At 40.0% G+C, this 15,447-nt stretch overlaps 2 protein-coding genes across 4 annotated transcripts; one reads left to right on the top strand and one right to left on the bottom strand.

Moving 5' to 3' along the window:
• Positions 1-2,276: 2,276 nt before the first annotated feature.
• LOC115150286 (DNA damage-regulated autophagy modulator protein 2-like) lies at positions 2,277-6,904 on the bottom strand. Of its 2 annotated transcripts, none has more exons than XM_029693406.1 (8): positions 6,816-6,904; positions 5,730-5,935; positions 5,510-5,577; positions 5,251-5,393; positions 4,928-5,105; positions 4,641-4,723; positions 4,478-4,570; positions 2,277-4,315 (listed from the first exon to the last, which is right to left on the bottom strand). In XM_029693406.1, exons 2-8 carry the CDS (start codon positions 5,858-5,860, stop codon positions 4,193-4,195), a joined length of 819 nt encoding a protein of 272 aa, XP_029549266.1. In that variant the 5' UTR covers positions 5,861-5,935; positions 6,816-6,904; the 3' UTR covers positions 2,277-4,192. The 2 variants fall into 2 exon arrangements, with proteins under 2 accessions (XP_029549266.1, XP_029549265.1); XM_029693405.1 differs by lacking the exon at positions 6,816-6,904 and adding an exon at positions 6,293-6,506.
• Positions 6,905-9,813: 2,909 nt separating this feature from the next.
• On the top strand, positions 9,814-15,438 carry LOC115150285 (synaptonemal complex protein 3). Of its 2 annotated transcripts, none has more exons than XM_029693403.1 (8): positions 9,814-10,335; positions 10,436-10,505; positions 13,821-13,855; positions 14,024-14,141; positions 14,220-14,319; positions 14,440-14,538; positions 14,625-14,729; positions 14,969-15,438. In XM_029693403.1, exons 1-8 carry the CDS (start codon positions 10,221-10,223, stop codon positions 15,020-15,022), a joined length of 696 nt encoding a protein of 231 aa, XP_029549263.1. In that variant the 5' UTR covers positions 9,814-10,220; the 3' UTR covers positions 15,023-15,438. The 2 variants fall into 2 exon arrangements, with proteins under 2 accessions (XP_029549263.1, XP_029549262.1); XM_029693402.1 differs by having other exon boundaries at positions 9,817-10,335; positions 10,433-10,505.
• Positions 15,439-15,447: the final 9 nt, after the last annotated feature.

Here is a 15,447-nt window from a genome sequence, read left to right as displayed (position 1 = left end):
AATGGCATACTCTGAGTTGTCCTTATGTTAGGCCCTGATCTGGCTATTCAATATGGTTGTGGGTTACACTAGTTCATTTAGCAAACAGCAATTGCTTAGAATTCCGTGGAATTATTTTATAGTATGAAGATACAATTGAACATAGCTGAATAAAATAAAGGATATTTTCTCCAAACAATTTGAGGGAGTACGCACATGCGGCTATTCGGTGTTGAGCTGTTAACAAAGAAACAGGTACTCCTACAGTGCATTCGTTAAGTATTCAGACCCCCTGACTTTTTCCACATTTTGTTACGTTACAGCCTTATTCTAAAATGGATTAAAACATTTTCCTCATCAATCTACAAACAATACCCCATAATGACAAATCTAAAACAGGTTTTTAGAAATGTTTGATAATTTATTTAAAAAACTAAAACTGATAATACATTTACATAAGTAGTCAGACCCTTTACTCAGTACTTTGTTGAAGCACCTTTGGCAGCGATTACAGCCTTGAGACTTATTGGGTATGACGCTACAAGCTTGGCACACCTGTATTTGGCTGTTTCTCCCATATTTCTCTGAAGATCCTCTCAAGCTCTGTCAGGTTGGATGGGGAGTGTTGCTTCACAGCTATTTTCAGGTCTCTCCAGAGATGTTCAATCGGATTTAAGTCCGGGCTCTGGCTGGGCCACTCAAGGACATTCAGAGACTTGTCCTGAAGCCATTCCTGCATTGTCTTGGTTGTGTGCTTAGAGTTGTCCTGTTGGAAGGGGAACCTTTGCCCCAGTCTGAGGTCCTGAGCGCTCTGGAGCAGGTTTTCATCAAGGATCTCTCTGTACATTGCTCCGCTCATCTTTCCCTCGGCCCTGACTAGTATCCCAGTCCCTGCCACTGAAAAACATCCCCACAGCATGATTCTGCCACCACCATGCTTCACCGTAGGGATGGCAAACACCAAGTGGGCTGTTATGTGCCTTTTACTGAGGAGTGGCTTCCGTCTGGCCACTCTACCATAAAGGCCTGATTGGTGGAGTGCTGCAGATATGGTTGTCCTTCTGGAAGATTCTCCCAACTCCACAGAGGAACTCTGGAGCGCTGTCAGAGTGACCATGGGGTTCTTGGTCACCTTCCTGACCACGGCCCTTCTCCCCCGATTGCTCAGTTTGGTCGGGCAGCCAGCTCTAGGAAGAGTCTTGTTGGTTCCAAACTTCCCTTTAAGAATGATGGAGGCCACTGTGTTCTTGTGAACCTTCAATGCTGCAGACATTTTTTGGTACTCTTTCCCAGATCCTGTCTCGGATCTCTACGGCCAGTTCCTTCAAACTCATGGCTTGGTTTTTTCTCTGACATGCACTGTCAACTGTGGAACCTTATATAGACAGGTGTGTTCCTTTTCAAATCATGTCCAATCAATTGAATTTACCACAGGTGGACTCCAATCAAGTTGTAGAAACATCAAGGATGATCAATGGAAACAGAATGCACCTGAGCTCAATTTCGAGTCTCATAGCAAAGGGTCTGAATACTTATGTAAATAAGATATTTCTGTTTTTAATTTTAAAATGTGCTAAAATTTCTAAAAACCTGTTTTCGCTTTGTCATTATGCGGTATTGTGTGTAGATTACTGAATATTTTTTTGTTTTTAATCCATTTTAGAATAAGGCTGTAATGTAACAAAGCGGAAAGTATTCAGACTTAATTTTTTCCAAAGGCACTGTATACTTAATTTAGAGTTATTTATGTTGTGATACAAATATTGGGCTATATGGTTTGATTTTTAATACATTCTATAGCTGCATGATGCGACTCTAATGATGATTTGAAAGAAGTCGCATGAAATATTAGGAAAGTTGAGAAATCAATATAGTAGGCCTAGCCTATCGAAAGATGATAGGATCATCTTCTTTTTAATAGGCCATCACTGTTTTCTCATGCAATTGCATAGCCTATAGAAATGTTGCGCAACATGAGCTCATGGGCTCTTATCAAGTGTTTTATTCGATTTTTGATGACATTTGCATTGATGTCAGAGTGATTAGAGGGACAGAGAGGCAGTTACCAAGTTTGGTAGGTTATAAATGACCATCAGCAGCATCAGAGCTTGGAAAAGCCTAATTACAGTGACATGGAATTTTACTGCTATCATGACTCGTGATATGGCCAGTGGCCACCGTAACAGACCTAGATACAAGTAACAGGTTTTTATTCTGTTATAAAGCCTTCATATACAACAGTGAATGTATAATGCTTGCTATTCCTGATAATGGAGACGAGACAATTAAAGCTCCTATGTAGTTACTGCAGATGTGAGCGTTTATTAGGAAACATGGAACATCAGATTTGCCTAAAATATTTCCCTGTCAGTTAACAGCAATGATGGCAATACCTCCTCCACACACCTCCAGTGTGGTCATAGAAACAGGTGGCTACAGGTAGCCAGCTGCCATTTTTTATTTAACAAAATACACCTTTTAGTAGAAAACAAATGAATAACCAGAGCATCATAGATGAGTTAGCTGACAACGTCACACAAAAGATCCTCACAGTTCAATGGGGCAGAAGTCCATGAGTTGTAATTCTGGATGGCCAGATGTCTACCAACAATGACAAGAAACTGCCATGTGGGGAATTGTGACTCGTTTCATCTTGTTCTTGATACCATGTTTTGATGTGTTTTGACTGAATTCATATCAATGCTAATATGGCTAAAATTCACTAGCTAACCAACAACTGTAATGATGTATTTGAGACAAGTGTTTGTTGTGCAAATACAAGTAGCCAGCTGCCATTTTTTTTTATACAACAAAATTCACTTTTAGTAGAAACAAAATTAATAACCAGAGAATCATAGAGATTCAGTAAAATTTTATCCATTCAATGTTAGAGATGTGAATTCATTACTTTTTAATGGGTCTGTATGGAAGTAATTTAAATCATCATTGGGGAAGAAATAGAAAAGCACAAAACCAAATAGAAAAGTACAAAAAAATACAATCCATTCAGTAATGATCAAATCTAAAGCAAAACACACTTATTTCCTTATTCTCCTACATTAACACAGAGGGCTTCACAGCCAGAGCACAATAACTTAGCATTCCGAAGCACAACTGAAGTAGAGTAAATGCATCATTATACTTCTAGATAATTCGTTCAAGTGCCTTGCTTCAAACCACTTAATATAAATTCTCATGAAAGACAACCAACGTAAGCTCACGCAACAAATGCTCATATCTATTTTTGTGTTGAGGAGGGGTTGCTCGACTTGTAAGAAAGCAGAACCAAACATGTTGCTGGTTCTTTGGCACCATCCAGTGGTTGATAAGAATAGCATAGTTGTGTTCTGAACACTAAAAAAAGTACAAGGTATGAAAACCTTTACACACCACAGATGACATTTGTCAGATGATGCCCTTAGGCCCAATAAAAATATGTACCGCTCATAACACAAGAACCAAATGTCAGTGAAAATAGTGCAGTTGACATCAAAAGGCATGTCAGTTTAGAAGGGCGTGTGGCATTTCTACTGTATCTAAGAATTAGGCTTATCAGCAGTATCTTAGTGCTTGTTGATCGCACACTCAGCATTCTATATTTAAGCAATAAGGCTCGAGGAGGTGTGGTATATGGCGAATATTCTACGGTTAAGGGCTGTTCTTATGCGTGATGCAACGAAGAGTGCCTGGATACAGCCCTTAGCCGTGGTATATTGGCCATATCACAAACCCCTGAGGTGCCTTATTGCTATTATAAACTGGTTACCAACATAATTAGAGTAGTAGATAAATGTTTTGTAATACCTGTGGTATACAGTCTGATATACCACAGCTGTCAGTCAATCAGCATTCAGGGCTCGAACCACCCTGTTTATAATTAAGCTATAAGGCCTGATGGGGTGTGGTATATGGCCACTATACCACGGGTAAGGGCTGTTCTTATGCATGATGCAACGCAGTGCCTGGACACAGCCCTTAGCCGTGGTATATTGGCCATATACCACAAACCCCTGAGGTGCCTTATTGCTATTATAAACTGGTTACCAACTAAATTAGAACACAAATGTTTTTGGTCATACCTGTGGTATACGGTCTAATATACCACGGCTTTCAGCATTCAGGCTCGAACCATCCGCATTATAATCTCATTTATTCCATTCAGTATGTTGACATTTACAGCTCGACTCCACCACACTACTAGGAGTGGTCTTGTTCAGATGCCCCCTGCCAGCAGTGGAGAGGTCTCTGATTGGTTGGGAGGTGTGGTGATGCTGTAGTGTGGTGAATCATACATGTGATTACTCTGTAGGTCCGCCTCTGCCCGCAGCGTTATTTTCTACAGATGGGAAATGGAGCACAGTTGTTAGAAAAGTGGTCTTCAACTTCTGCCCAGGAGAGCTATGGGGTATGCAGGATTTTACTGCAGCCCAGCAATAACAAATGTGGCCCTAGTGGTAAAGTAAGTGAATAGAGGAAATGAGGATGAGAGCTGTAGTACCTGGAAGTCTCGGATGTAGGTGAGGAAGAAACTGACGAAGGAGAGAGCCAGAGACCACTCAGAGATGGCGCTGATGATGTGAGGGATGTAGCCCTGCAACAAACAGAACTGTTACACACACACACACACACACACACACACACACACAAATAAGGCTACTAACCGTCTCTCCAGGTATCCAGTGCAGTTTATGGGCCACGTCCACTCCAGGCAGACTGCTGTACATGATGACAGATGACACAAACACAGAGAAGAAGTCAAGGAGTACAACAGGCAGGAGCTAGAGCAGTTTTACAGAGGGCAACTCTTGCAGTTGTCAGAGGTCCTTGCAATTTGTGCAAGTTATCAGCTTCCATTCACTGTAATTGTCTAATAGCAACAACAATCTATAAGTAACAATGAATCATGATTTCATATTTGCATGTTTGGCAGAAATATAGTGGAGGATACTGCTGATAATGCTGGCAAAGGTCCACACTCCAATGCTGAGTCGGACCAAGAATATACTCTTCCCGTGGACGTGAGGCTGCATGTACAGCGACACCAGCGTCTGCACCAGGATGTACAGGGCCCCCACACCAAACGTCAATATCGCCCCCACCAGGTGCATGAAGAACAGAGTGGTTTTCTGTAGAGGGGGAGGTATTGATTTACAGTATCACAGCTACATACATGATTGTCATTATAGGAAAAAGTGGAACAAGGACTGTAGAAGAGAGACTGAAAGAAATGGAGAGACAGATATACACAACAGGACACAACTCAAAGGGTACCTGGAAGTTAGCGACGATGCACATGCCAAAGGAGCTGGTCCATCCCAGCACCAGGCCCAAGACGTTGAGTTTATGGAGCTTTGACTCCTCTTCGTCTGTCAAGGCTTGGACCTGCTTGTAGCGTACATACATTGTGGCTACACCTGCCACAACAAACATGATCACACATTAAAACAGTCACAAATTCAGTCCGATATACACATGATTTCAAATTGATTGCTAGATTCAAGAGGACTCAGAGAGGTAAAGGTGATGTTACCTAGGAATGCTGACACGTCTAGCATGATTCCAAACACACATCTCTCTGGGGCAACTGTCCCTGTGTCACTGTGAACAGAAACATGACAAGCACAATGTCAGTCACTTCCTATTACAATGCAATGCCTACTTATGAACCGAAGTGATTTCAAGTATAAATGTAAAAAGACAAGGATACAAGGAGGATGGTGTTTGCATTTGGGAATCAGCCTATTTCTGACCTGATGTATGGCACCAGTGGGTCCACATGTCTCAGCACCACAGCTGTGATGTAATCGAATATGAACGTGGCTGTCGTCCATAATACCAGAGCTACTGGTAGAATACACAGACCTTGCTGGAACCACCACATGTCCTCTGTGTGTGTGTGTCAATCCACCAGTAGCCTATCCAAGTTAAACCACTTGTGCTGGTGTGTTGTCTTCACCTGTAGAGCATGAGGTTATGTAAGGCGCCAGAGTGCGCTGTGGGTACACACACTTAAATAGCTAAATCTGCACACTCTTGTTTCCTCATTCTGGATAAAATCACATTATTAAGAGACTATGCATTCCTCCCACGTGATCTCATTTCTCAGTTCCTCTTACTACTGTTTCTGTGCCTCGATGTGCTAGCAAGAAACTTTAGAGAGATACAGAAACGTTACGGTTACATTTGCTAGGTCACAATGCGTACATGATACTGTTTAATCTGATAAATAGAGAGTGAACAAGCTACATAGAATACGTAGTCAAACAGTTGTGTATACAATAACTGGAACTCTGCCACTATGACCCTATTGTACCTTCGGTTCCTTTGCTGTCACCTCATCACACGTCAATTGGTCTCACAAAAGAAAAAATGAACAGCGAGAATGCAGAAAAGCAAAGCTGTAGTTTACTCTTCTGATCGCTATAATTAAATATACATGACACGGATTAGGGTTTATGTCATGCTCTCTCAATTTAAAACGTAATCCCTTTACTTCCTGTTAGTGTTTCAGAAGAGGCGTGGCCTTGAAATACCCGGATTTTTAGCGAACGTTAACAGAGAGGATCTTTCATGTCAATCATCTGACAGCAGAGACAAAAGTTGCTTGCATGCTGTCTGTTACTTAAATGATGATATGATGATGATACATATATTTACAAACAGTGCTTGACTTGGACTGAAATAGGTTCCGGTACTCATTTTGTCTGCCGGTACTGTTTACATTTAGGTGCAGGAACCAGAATACTTTTGAGTTAATATCAAAATCAAATCAAACTTTATTTGTCGCATGCGCTAAATACAAGAAGTGTAGACCTTACCGTGAAATGCTTACTTACTTATTCTATACGAGGAACGTGAGCTCAAAGGGTACACCATTTTAGGTGCCGGTGTTGTGTGCCACAGGAAGCATTAGACTCTACTCACAAAAGGAAGTGGTTATTTCAGCAATAATAGTTTTCATAGCCCTCTACTGTTCTCTCTACCCATCCCTGAATCCCCCATCCCATCCTGCTTTTCCCTCTTATGGCTTTTCCTACATTTTTTTTTACACTTTTTCTGTTTTAGTTTTTAAGAACGTAGGTACAGTAGTAATAATAAAATAATAATACAATTTGTACTCTGGGCGAAAAAGAAAGTTCAAATATATGAGTCAACATGAGTGCATATCCATAATCATAGTAAACTGTTATAATAATATAAAAAATAAGAAAAAATAAACAAATGAATAATAATATAATATATAAAACTATGACTGAATGTTCCTCCATGAAGAATCCCCTCCCCAATAGGTCCTTTTACCCTCAATAGGACACCCCCAGCACCTCCACCATCCCCATCAACCTCCCCGCACCCCTCAACCACAAAACACAATAATGATATTAATAATAGAAAAAAAAGATATACCAAGATATATATATATATACACATACACACATGTGCAGTACATATACATAAACATATTCACAGGACACTCAACTTTTCTCTTATCTCTTTTCCTACATCAGATATGCAGGTGACATTTCCACCTGGATGACAGCACATCATCAGCAAGACGGAGATGCTCTTCATCCGAGGGAAAGCCTGCCCCTTCTCAGATGTTAGATCATCCCAGATGAGCACATGTCATTTACATTCCAGCCATTGTCAACTCCAAATTTGACTACTTCAACTCACACCCTGCTGGAATCCCTGTATTCTCAGATTCCCCTCTGTTATTAATCTCTATATTGTAATCAATAAAGTGTTTCAAAATGCTGTACTTTTATTAACATCATTTATATGTTCAGATAATTCCTGAGAGAGAAGGGGTGTAATATCTACAGATGGGTGTGTGGTACCCTTCCTCACCCATGCCAACAAGATGTTACTTCTTGTGGGGTCTTTGCCTTGAAAGTAAGTATGAGAGTATAAGTAATGTATAATTAACCTACTGAAAGTATACTGACTAAAAGGCAAAACAGAACTGTAACATTATATTATAGCTGTGTCTTTGTATACTTGCGAATTAGAATCTTAAGTGTAACATCATTTTGTTGGGAAAACTGAAATGCCCATCAAATGTTTTCCCCAGTTTGCTGAATGTGTTCTGAAGGAGGAGTCGATTGTCTTTTCAAATACGGATAAAGATGTTAACATAATGAGAGAAGAAAAAGCAGTCACTCTCCTCCAAAACACCAGAATGTTCAATTTCTAATTTAATATTATTGTAGATTTTTAAAAAACAACATTTATATGGACCTTTCAAGGTTATCTTTGATCCAACTTCTGACTAGATGGCCACTAAAACACATGTATTTAAATAATTATGTTACAAGAAACCTATACTATTCCCTTGTTCCCTTTTTGCTCAGAAAAATACATGTAAAGACGTATAGACTACTTGACATTATGTTTTGCTAGATGACCTGAGCCAACTGTGCCTCTTCTGTGTGGAGGTGGACAATAATGAGGAAGACACTAACTGCGTAATTGCTTGTTCAATTCTAAAGGCACATTTTTAGGAGTACGAATTTGTATAAGCAGTAATATTTCTAGAGGTAGCATCATCCGCTTTGTCTGATAATGAAATAATTGTAATTCAAGAAAATGTATTTAATGTTTTAAATATATATAAAAAAGTAATCATAAATTTCAGATTGGTTGTGACCGCTGCCCACGATGGTTCCACCAGTCCTGTATGAAAACCATCCCATCATTGGAGGATTATGTCTGCGCTGCCTGTCAGGACTAGGTTAGGCTTGAGCTCCAGGCAATGGTATTCCCTGGTCAACTTCCATAAAAAGTGGACTAAATGTTCAGTCGATCTGTTGCAGCTTTCCAATATTTATGTTATTTATTGTCTTTTTATATTCGATTTACTGTCATTTTGTATCTTATTATGCAAATATCGAAATGTGTATTTCTTATTTAATGTTTGTTAACAAACTTAACTTTCTGTGATGTTTTGTATTATTGTGTGATAATATTTGTGTATTATAATTATTTTCTTAAACATTACAAAATGTTTCTAAAATAAATGTTTATGTTTCTTTATACTCTAATTTTGCTTTCTGTGGCACACACTACTGGTCAACATGAGCTACCAAAATGATTCAGAAGTGTGCCAGGCCTTGCAGTCCCAAGATAGAAAGGGGGGGGGGGGGGAGAATTTCGGCAGGCAAGAAAATGGCCTTGCCGAAATCCCCCCCCCCCCCCCAAATACTTTCTGTGGAACACATCAGAGTCTAATACTTTCTATAGAACAAACTTCATGTCAGGATAGGCAACCAAAATGAATAATTAATATATGTGTGTTATATTAAACATAGAGGAGGGAGTAAAATGTAGTCAAGCAATAAACATTTCAGAACAACTACTAGTCGAATAAGACATGGGAGAGATGACGAATTTTGGCAAAGAGATTTATTTATAGAATAATACACTTGCCACAAATACAGACATTAATAGTGCCTCCCCGCAATCAAACCGACATAAAAATAAAATGAAACGCAGCCTAATTGATCAGAAATCTCAACTTGCAAGTAAGTCACAGCAATGAAGAATTGTGTGCGTGCGCGTTCACGCGAAGGGGGGGGGGGGGTTCTGGCAGGGGGGAGCTTTTCGGCACAACACCTGTTCTCAGCTCCAGTGAGCTCCTGCCAAGTCAAGCACTTAATACAAATCCCTGTATTCATACCGGTAATAGCATTACCCTGTGCAATTTAGTGGACAATTTAGTATGGACCATTGAATCAACTAAAAGTCACAAACAGTATAAATATCATCCATAGACATTAAAACCAGATATCAACACTTTACACAAAGTAACACTAGAGAGCAGTCTCAAATTGTAACAATGTTTCTACCAAGAAAAACACTGTATCCTATATCCACCAACAGTGACGTAATTTGTTCCCGCGCTCAGTTGGCGGGTCAACGTTTCTCACGCGCAGGTGTTTTTGTTCACTTTAGCGCTAGCTCTCGAACCAAGTATATTACTTTTAACCAAAAAAAAATGGTAGGGCAGTGAAGCTAGCTCGCTTTTATATTACCATATATTTCAACAAGTTTAAAACAAAAGTCTTTAGCAAAATAAGGATTTTTACTTTGATAGCCTGTTTTGTTTAGGCCAAAATAGGTCAGGTTGCTTTCACACAAGCTAGTTAACATTCGAGGTTAGCATAACGTTAGCAATAGGCAAAAGCTGTCAGTTGAACCAGTTCTGTAGCACATTTATCTTCTTTATTGTCAACCAGTAAAAGATGGCAACTCACAAGGGATGTGCTCTGAAAGGCAAAGCAAAAGGCACTAAAACCACCTCAGGCAAACCCCATATGGAGAACTTCAATGGGAGTTTCAACAAAGAAAACCTTCAAGGTAGTAAACGTTATTCCTGAAAGCTGGTAGCCTATAAATCATGTGTTTTTTTCTTCATGACATACTATCTAATAGTCTACTTTCTTTTTTGTTACAGTAGTTGAGGCTGAGACATTGAGAGGAAGGAAACGTCTCTCAGAGGCAGATGATGACATTGACATCACCAAAGGGTAAGCCAAGCATTTGTCACAAAGTGCAGTGGTTTAAAGTACTTAAGTAAAAATACTTAAGTAGTTTTCGGGGGTATCTGTACTTTACTTTACTATTTATATTTTTGACAACTTTTACTTCATTACATTCCAAAATAAAATAATGTACTTTTTACTTCATCCATTTTCCCTGACACCCCAAAAGTACTCGTTACATTTTGGATGCTTAGCAGGACAGGAAAATGGTCCAATTTACACACTTATCAAGAGAACATCCCTGGTCATCCCTACGTCCTCTGATCTGGTGGACTCACTAAACACAAATGCTTTGTTTGCAAATTATGTCTGAGTGTTGGAGTGTGCCCCTGGCTGTCAATAAATACATTTAAAAAACGAAAATTGTGCCATGTTGTTTGCTTAGGGACAGATCGAAATTGAGGAGGGGCTGGTCCAACTCAAGGTGTCATAAAAAAATGCACCCCCCCTAAAGTTCAAAATATTTTCACATGACCCTCCCCTTGTACTGTAAAATAAATTGAACAGCATCCCTCCTCAGAATTAACTCAAAATAATGTTTATTAGCACAAACAAACAATGACTGTAGCGACGCTGTGGTTATAAATGTGAATATCGACTTTGCCACTTCAACAGATTTTTGTGGCACAGTTGATGTCACGCAGGGCTTCGGGCCAGAAGGTTGAGGGTTCACCAACCACCACAGACGAGCTCACTCTCCCTGCTTGTTTCATTACACTACAATCAGAACTGGCTGCAGACAATGATCAGCTAGGGCTTACCCTGTGTGCACCTACGTTAATAATGGCGCCGACAGAGAGGGCTGCCTTTATTCTAGCTCTTGGGAATTACAAGCATTTCGCTACACCCGCAATAACATCTGCTAAACACGTGTATGTGACCAATAGAATGTGATTTGATTTAGGGGGAACTCAGATGTTCAACATTTTAAAGCCATTCATAATTATATAAAATATATGCAACCAATTTGCCACCAACAGGTTTCTGTGCCAATGCACCACACAACCAATAAACAAGCATACCAACTTCTGACACTTCAATTTCATGGTTTGCGTTTTCAACACTACAATAAATAGACTATGGCTGCCGCACAGTTTGGATTGATTGATTGTATTTGTCAGTTAAAAAAATGCATATATACCCAAAGATTTATTTAAGTGACCGATATTGCACAATAAAGTCAGGGACTTATTTAGATTGTGGTCCCTGTTTTTTACCAAAAAACATTTACAAATACATAGATACAGACATTACAGATCTCTCCAGAGATGTTTGATCGGGCTCAAGTCCGGGCTCTAACTGGGCCACTCAAAGACATTCAGAGACTTGTCCCGAAGCCATTCCTGCGTTGTCTTGGCTGTGTGCTTAGGGTCATTCGCCCCAGTCTGAGGTCCTGAGCGCTCTGAAGCAGGTTTTCATCAAGGCTCTCTCTGTACTTTGCTCCGTTCATCTTTCCTTCGATCCTGACTAGTCTCCCAGTCCCTGCCGCTGAAAAACATCCTCACAGCATGATGCTGCCACCACCATGTTTCACCGTAGAAATGGTGCCAGGTTTCCTCCAGATGTGACGCTTGGCATTCAGGCCAAAGAGTTCAATCTTGGTTTCATCAGACCAGACATTCTTGTTTCTCATGGTCTGAGAGTCCGTTAGGTGCCTTTTGACAAACTCCAAGTGAGCTGTCATGGGCCTTTTACTAAGGAGTGGCTTCCGTCTGGCCGCTCTACCATAAAGGCCTGATTGGTGGAGTGCTGCAGAGATGGCTGTCCTTCTGGAAGGTTCTCCCAACTCCACAGAGGAACTCTGGATCTCTGTCAGAGTGACCATTGGGATCGTGGTCACCTCCCAGACCACGGCCCTTCTCCCCCGATTGCTCAGTTTGGCCGGTTGGCCAGCTCTAAAAAGAGTCTTGTTGGGTCCAAACTTCTTCCATTTAAGAATGATGGAGGCCACTGTGTTCTTGGGGACCTTCAATGGTTCAGAAATGTTTTGGTACACTTCCTCAGATCTGTGCCGACACAATCCTGTCTCGGAGCAGTACTGACAATTCCTTCGACCTCATGGCTAGGTTTTTGCTTTGACATGCACTGTCAACTGTGGAACCTTATATAGACAGGTGTGTTCCTTTCCAAATCATGTCCAATCAATTGAATTTACCACAGGTGGACTCCAATCAAGTTGTGGAAACATCTCAAGGATGTTCAATGGAAACAGGATGTACCTGAGCTCAATTTCGAGTCTCATAGCAAAGGGTCTGAATACTTATGTAAATAAAGTATTTCTGTTTTTATTGGTAATACATTTGCCAAAATTTATAAAAACCTGTTTTCACTTTGTCATTATGGGGTATTGTGTGTAGATTGATGAGGGGAAAAAAAATATTTAATCAATTTTAGAATAAGGCTGCAACGTAACAAAATGTGGAAAAAGTCGAGGGGTCTGAATACTTTCCGAATTCACTATATATATTTATATAAAGGAAGAGATGCTTAGGCCTAACCCCAGAGAGATAGAGATATGCCGGTGGCAATGTACGACACTGACATGCATTTCTTTATGTCAGATGGCTTCTTTGTCTGCTATACAGATATAGACGTACAGAAGGAGGGTGATTTGTTAATGTTCGATCAGAATATTTTGTATAAAGATAATATTGTTAGATTATAGGAGTAACTGGTAGGCCTGAAACATTCTTCGTCACCTCAAGTTCAATTGTCAGAATCAGTTGGAGCTCCGGGGCGCACTGCCTTCATTTCATAGGCCTGCAGTAGCTACAGCTTAATAATAGCCACACCATACCAAACCTCCACAAATGTTTCTAAACTTTATTAGGGTAATATCAAAATTACGTCAAGCCATTGTTTATAGGAAGAAAAAAAACACAACCCTCCCCAAATCACAAAAAAGTTTGTCAACCCTTCCCTATTTTGGATTGCCCCTCCCTCCCGGCAAATGTTGCTCTATCCCTTAATAAGGATTTTTTTATGATTTATACTTTTATTTTTGATACTTAAGTATATTTTTGCAATTACATTTACTTTTGATACTTAAGTATAGTTAAAACCAAATACTTTTACTCAAGTAGTATTTTACTGGGTGACTTTCACTTTTACCTGAGTCATTTTCTATGAAGGTAATGTATATTTACTTTTACTCAAGTGTGACAATTGGGTACTTTTTCCACCACTGACAAAATTAAATTAATTTGACTGAGGTGTAGAACATACAGGATTATCCTGTGTGATTTAAGTTATGGTTCATATTGTTGTCATTCAATTAATATATTATGTCTTCATCCACAGAGGGGATATGATGACCATGTTGGACAGATTTGGAGGTATTAAGGATAATCCGATTTTCATGACTCTTCTCCACTAGAATCTTCTCTAATCTCTCTATCCTTATATTCCATACTCTGGCCTTGCACACTGATTGGTACAGGGATTGTTTCTCATCACTGAATTTTGCTTTGCATCTATGAGCCTCTTTTTCTTCTTGCTGCTAGCGGACATCAACAAAGCCTTCCTGGCAAAACGCAAACGCTTGGAAACATTCACCAAGTCCTCTGTGAAGACCAGCCATCAGAAGATTGAGCAGTTATGGAGGGTCCAACAAAGAGACAGGTGATTAGACGTGTAGAGTGAAAGAAGGGTGCAAGTGTGTGTGTGTGTAACCTGATTTATATGATATCAATTCTGCAGGAGTAAAGTGACAGAAGACTACTGCACCCAGTTCAATGCCGTCTTCAACCAGTGGGACACAGATGTGCAGAAGTCCAAGGATAACGAGGAGAAACTACTGGTATTGCTCTGTCAGGCCTCTGAAAAATCTTCAACCAATTTCTATTCTCTACCCAATACAGAGTTACATTGGCGTAACTAAGGCATCTAAGTGTAGGTGTGTGTGTCTTCCCGGCCATAGAGCATGTTCCAGCACCAGCAGAAAATGTTTCAGCACATGAGGGCCTCCCAAAGCCAGAGACTGAAGACTCTCAAGCAGCTGCTAGAGCAGTACATCCAGGTATATTCTCTCATAGTAGACTTTGTGATTTTAAATCTATGTCCCAGCTGGTTTTCTCACGCCACCTTGTTTCGTCGTGCTGGAAGAGCCTTGATACAATGGAGAAGACCCATGTCAGCCAGCAGGGTGCTGTACAGGGCGAGCTGCGCCAGGAAATGGCACTGTTTCAGAAAAAGATCCTCATGGACACAGTAAGTAAAATGACAGATCAACTTACTAAACACATTGTTTACATGCCTTATGTCACCCTTAGCTTAGCTGAAACGTTGCTAATGATACAAATTGATGTGCCATTTTGAAAATGTGAGTGTACTACGAGCATGAGCACCATGAGCGTGGACCATGAGCATAGTATTTAGAAAATGACACTATTCATCATAAATCATTTAGGTCAGATTTCAACAAACAATACATGTTTTTTTATTAACAGCAACAGCAAGAGATGGCTACAGTGCGCAAGTCTCTGCAGACGATGCTGATGTAAATTATTTAGAATGAAGGGAGCCAAGAAGAATCAACTCCATCCAAAGGCTTTTTGTGTGTACATATCACTGAGCTGGGTTGTCTGTACTGCTTTAGTTTATGACTGTGTTCCAGATAGACCTTTACAATGGCCAGAGACGTGTTAAACATCTCAGGAACCATATCAACCTTGATTCTTTAATCTGCAAATACCAGTAATGGTTCCAGGGAGATGGGAGTTTTGAAATCTTACTTTTTTTTAATGGAAGTATGGTGTGTACATGTAGCATTGCATTTCTGTTATCAACTGCATTCTATGTTAATTTAACCCTGATTGAGACAGGGATGGAGAAATTAAATGTGACTAGTTGCTAAAATGTTGTCAGGAATTAAGACCATCTGTTATTGTAAGTATATAAACATTTATCACAAATGACACTAGGTAGC

Source organism: Salmo trutta, chromosome 16, assembly GCF_901001165.1.
Source record: "Salmo trutta chromosome 16, fSalTru1.1, whole genome shotgun sequence".
In the NCBI taxonomy this organism is placed as follows: Eukaryota; Metazoa; Chordata; class Actinopteri; order Salmoniformes; family Salmonidae; genus Salmo; species Salmo trutta.
This window is presented reverse-complemented; position numbering and strand designations above follow the sequence as displayed.

Coding starts and splice junctions, on each gene's coding strand:
- LOC115150286 (XM_029693406.1), bottom strand. CDS start 5,860: ATGTGGTGGTTCCAGCAAGGTCTGTGTATTCTACCAGTAGCTCTGGTA. Junction 5,578..5,729: donor CCACTGGTGCCATACATCAG/GTCAGAAATAGG, acceptor TTCTGTTCACAG/TGACACAGGGACAGTTGCCC. Junction 5,394..5,509: donor AGACGTGTCAGCATTCCTAG/GTAACATCACCT, acceptor TTGTTGTGGCAG/GTGTAGCCACAATGTATGTA.
- LOC115150285 (XM_029693402.1), top strand. CDS start 10,221: ATGGCAACTCACAAGGGATGTGCTCTGAAAGGCAAAGCAAAAGGCACT. Junction 10,336..10,432: donor CAACAAAGAAAACCTTCAAG/GTAGTAAACGTT, acceptor TTTTTGTTACAG/TAGTTGAGGCTGAGACATTG. Junction 13,856..14,023: donor CATGTTGGACAGATTTGGAG/GTATTAAGGATA, acceptor TCTTGCTGCTAG/CGGACATCAACAAAGCCTTC.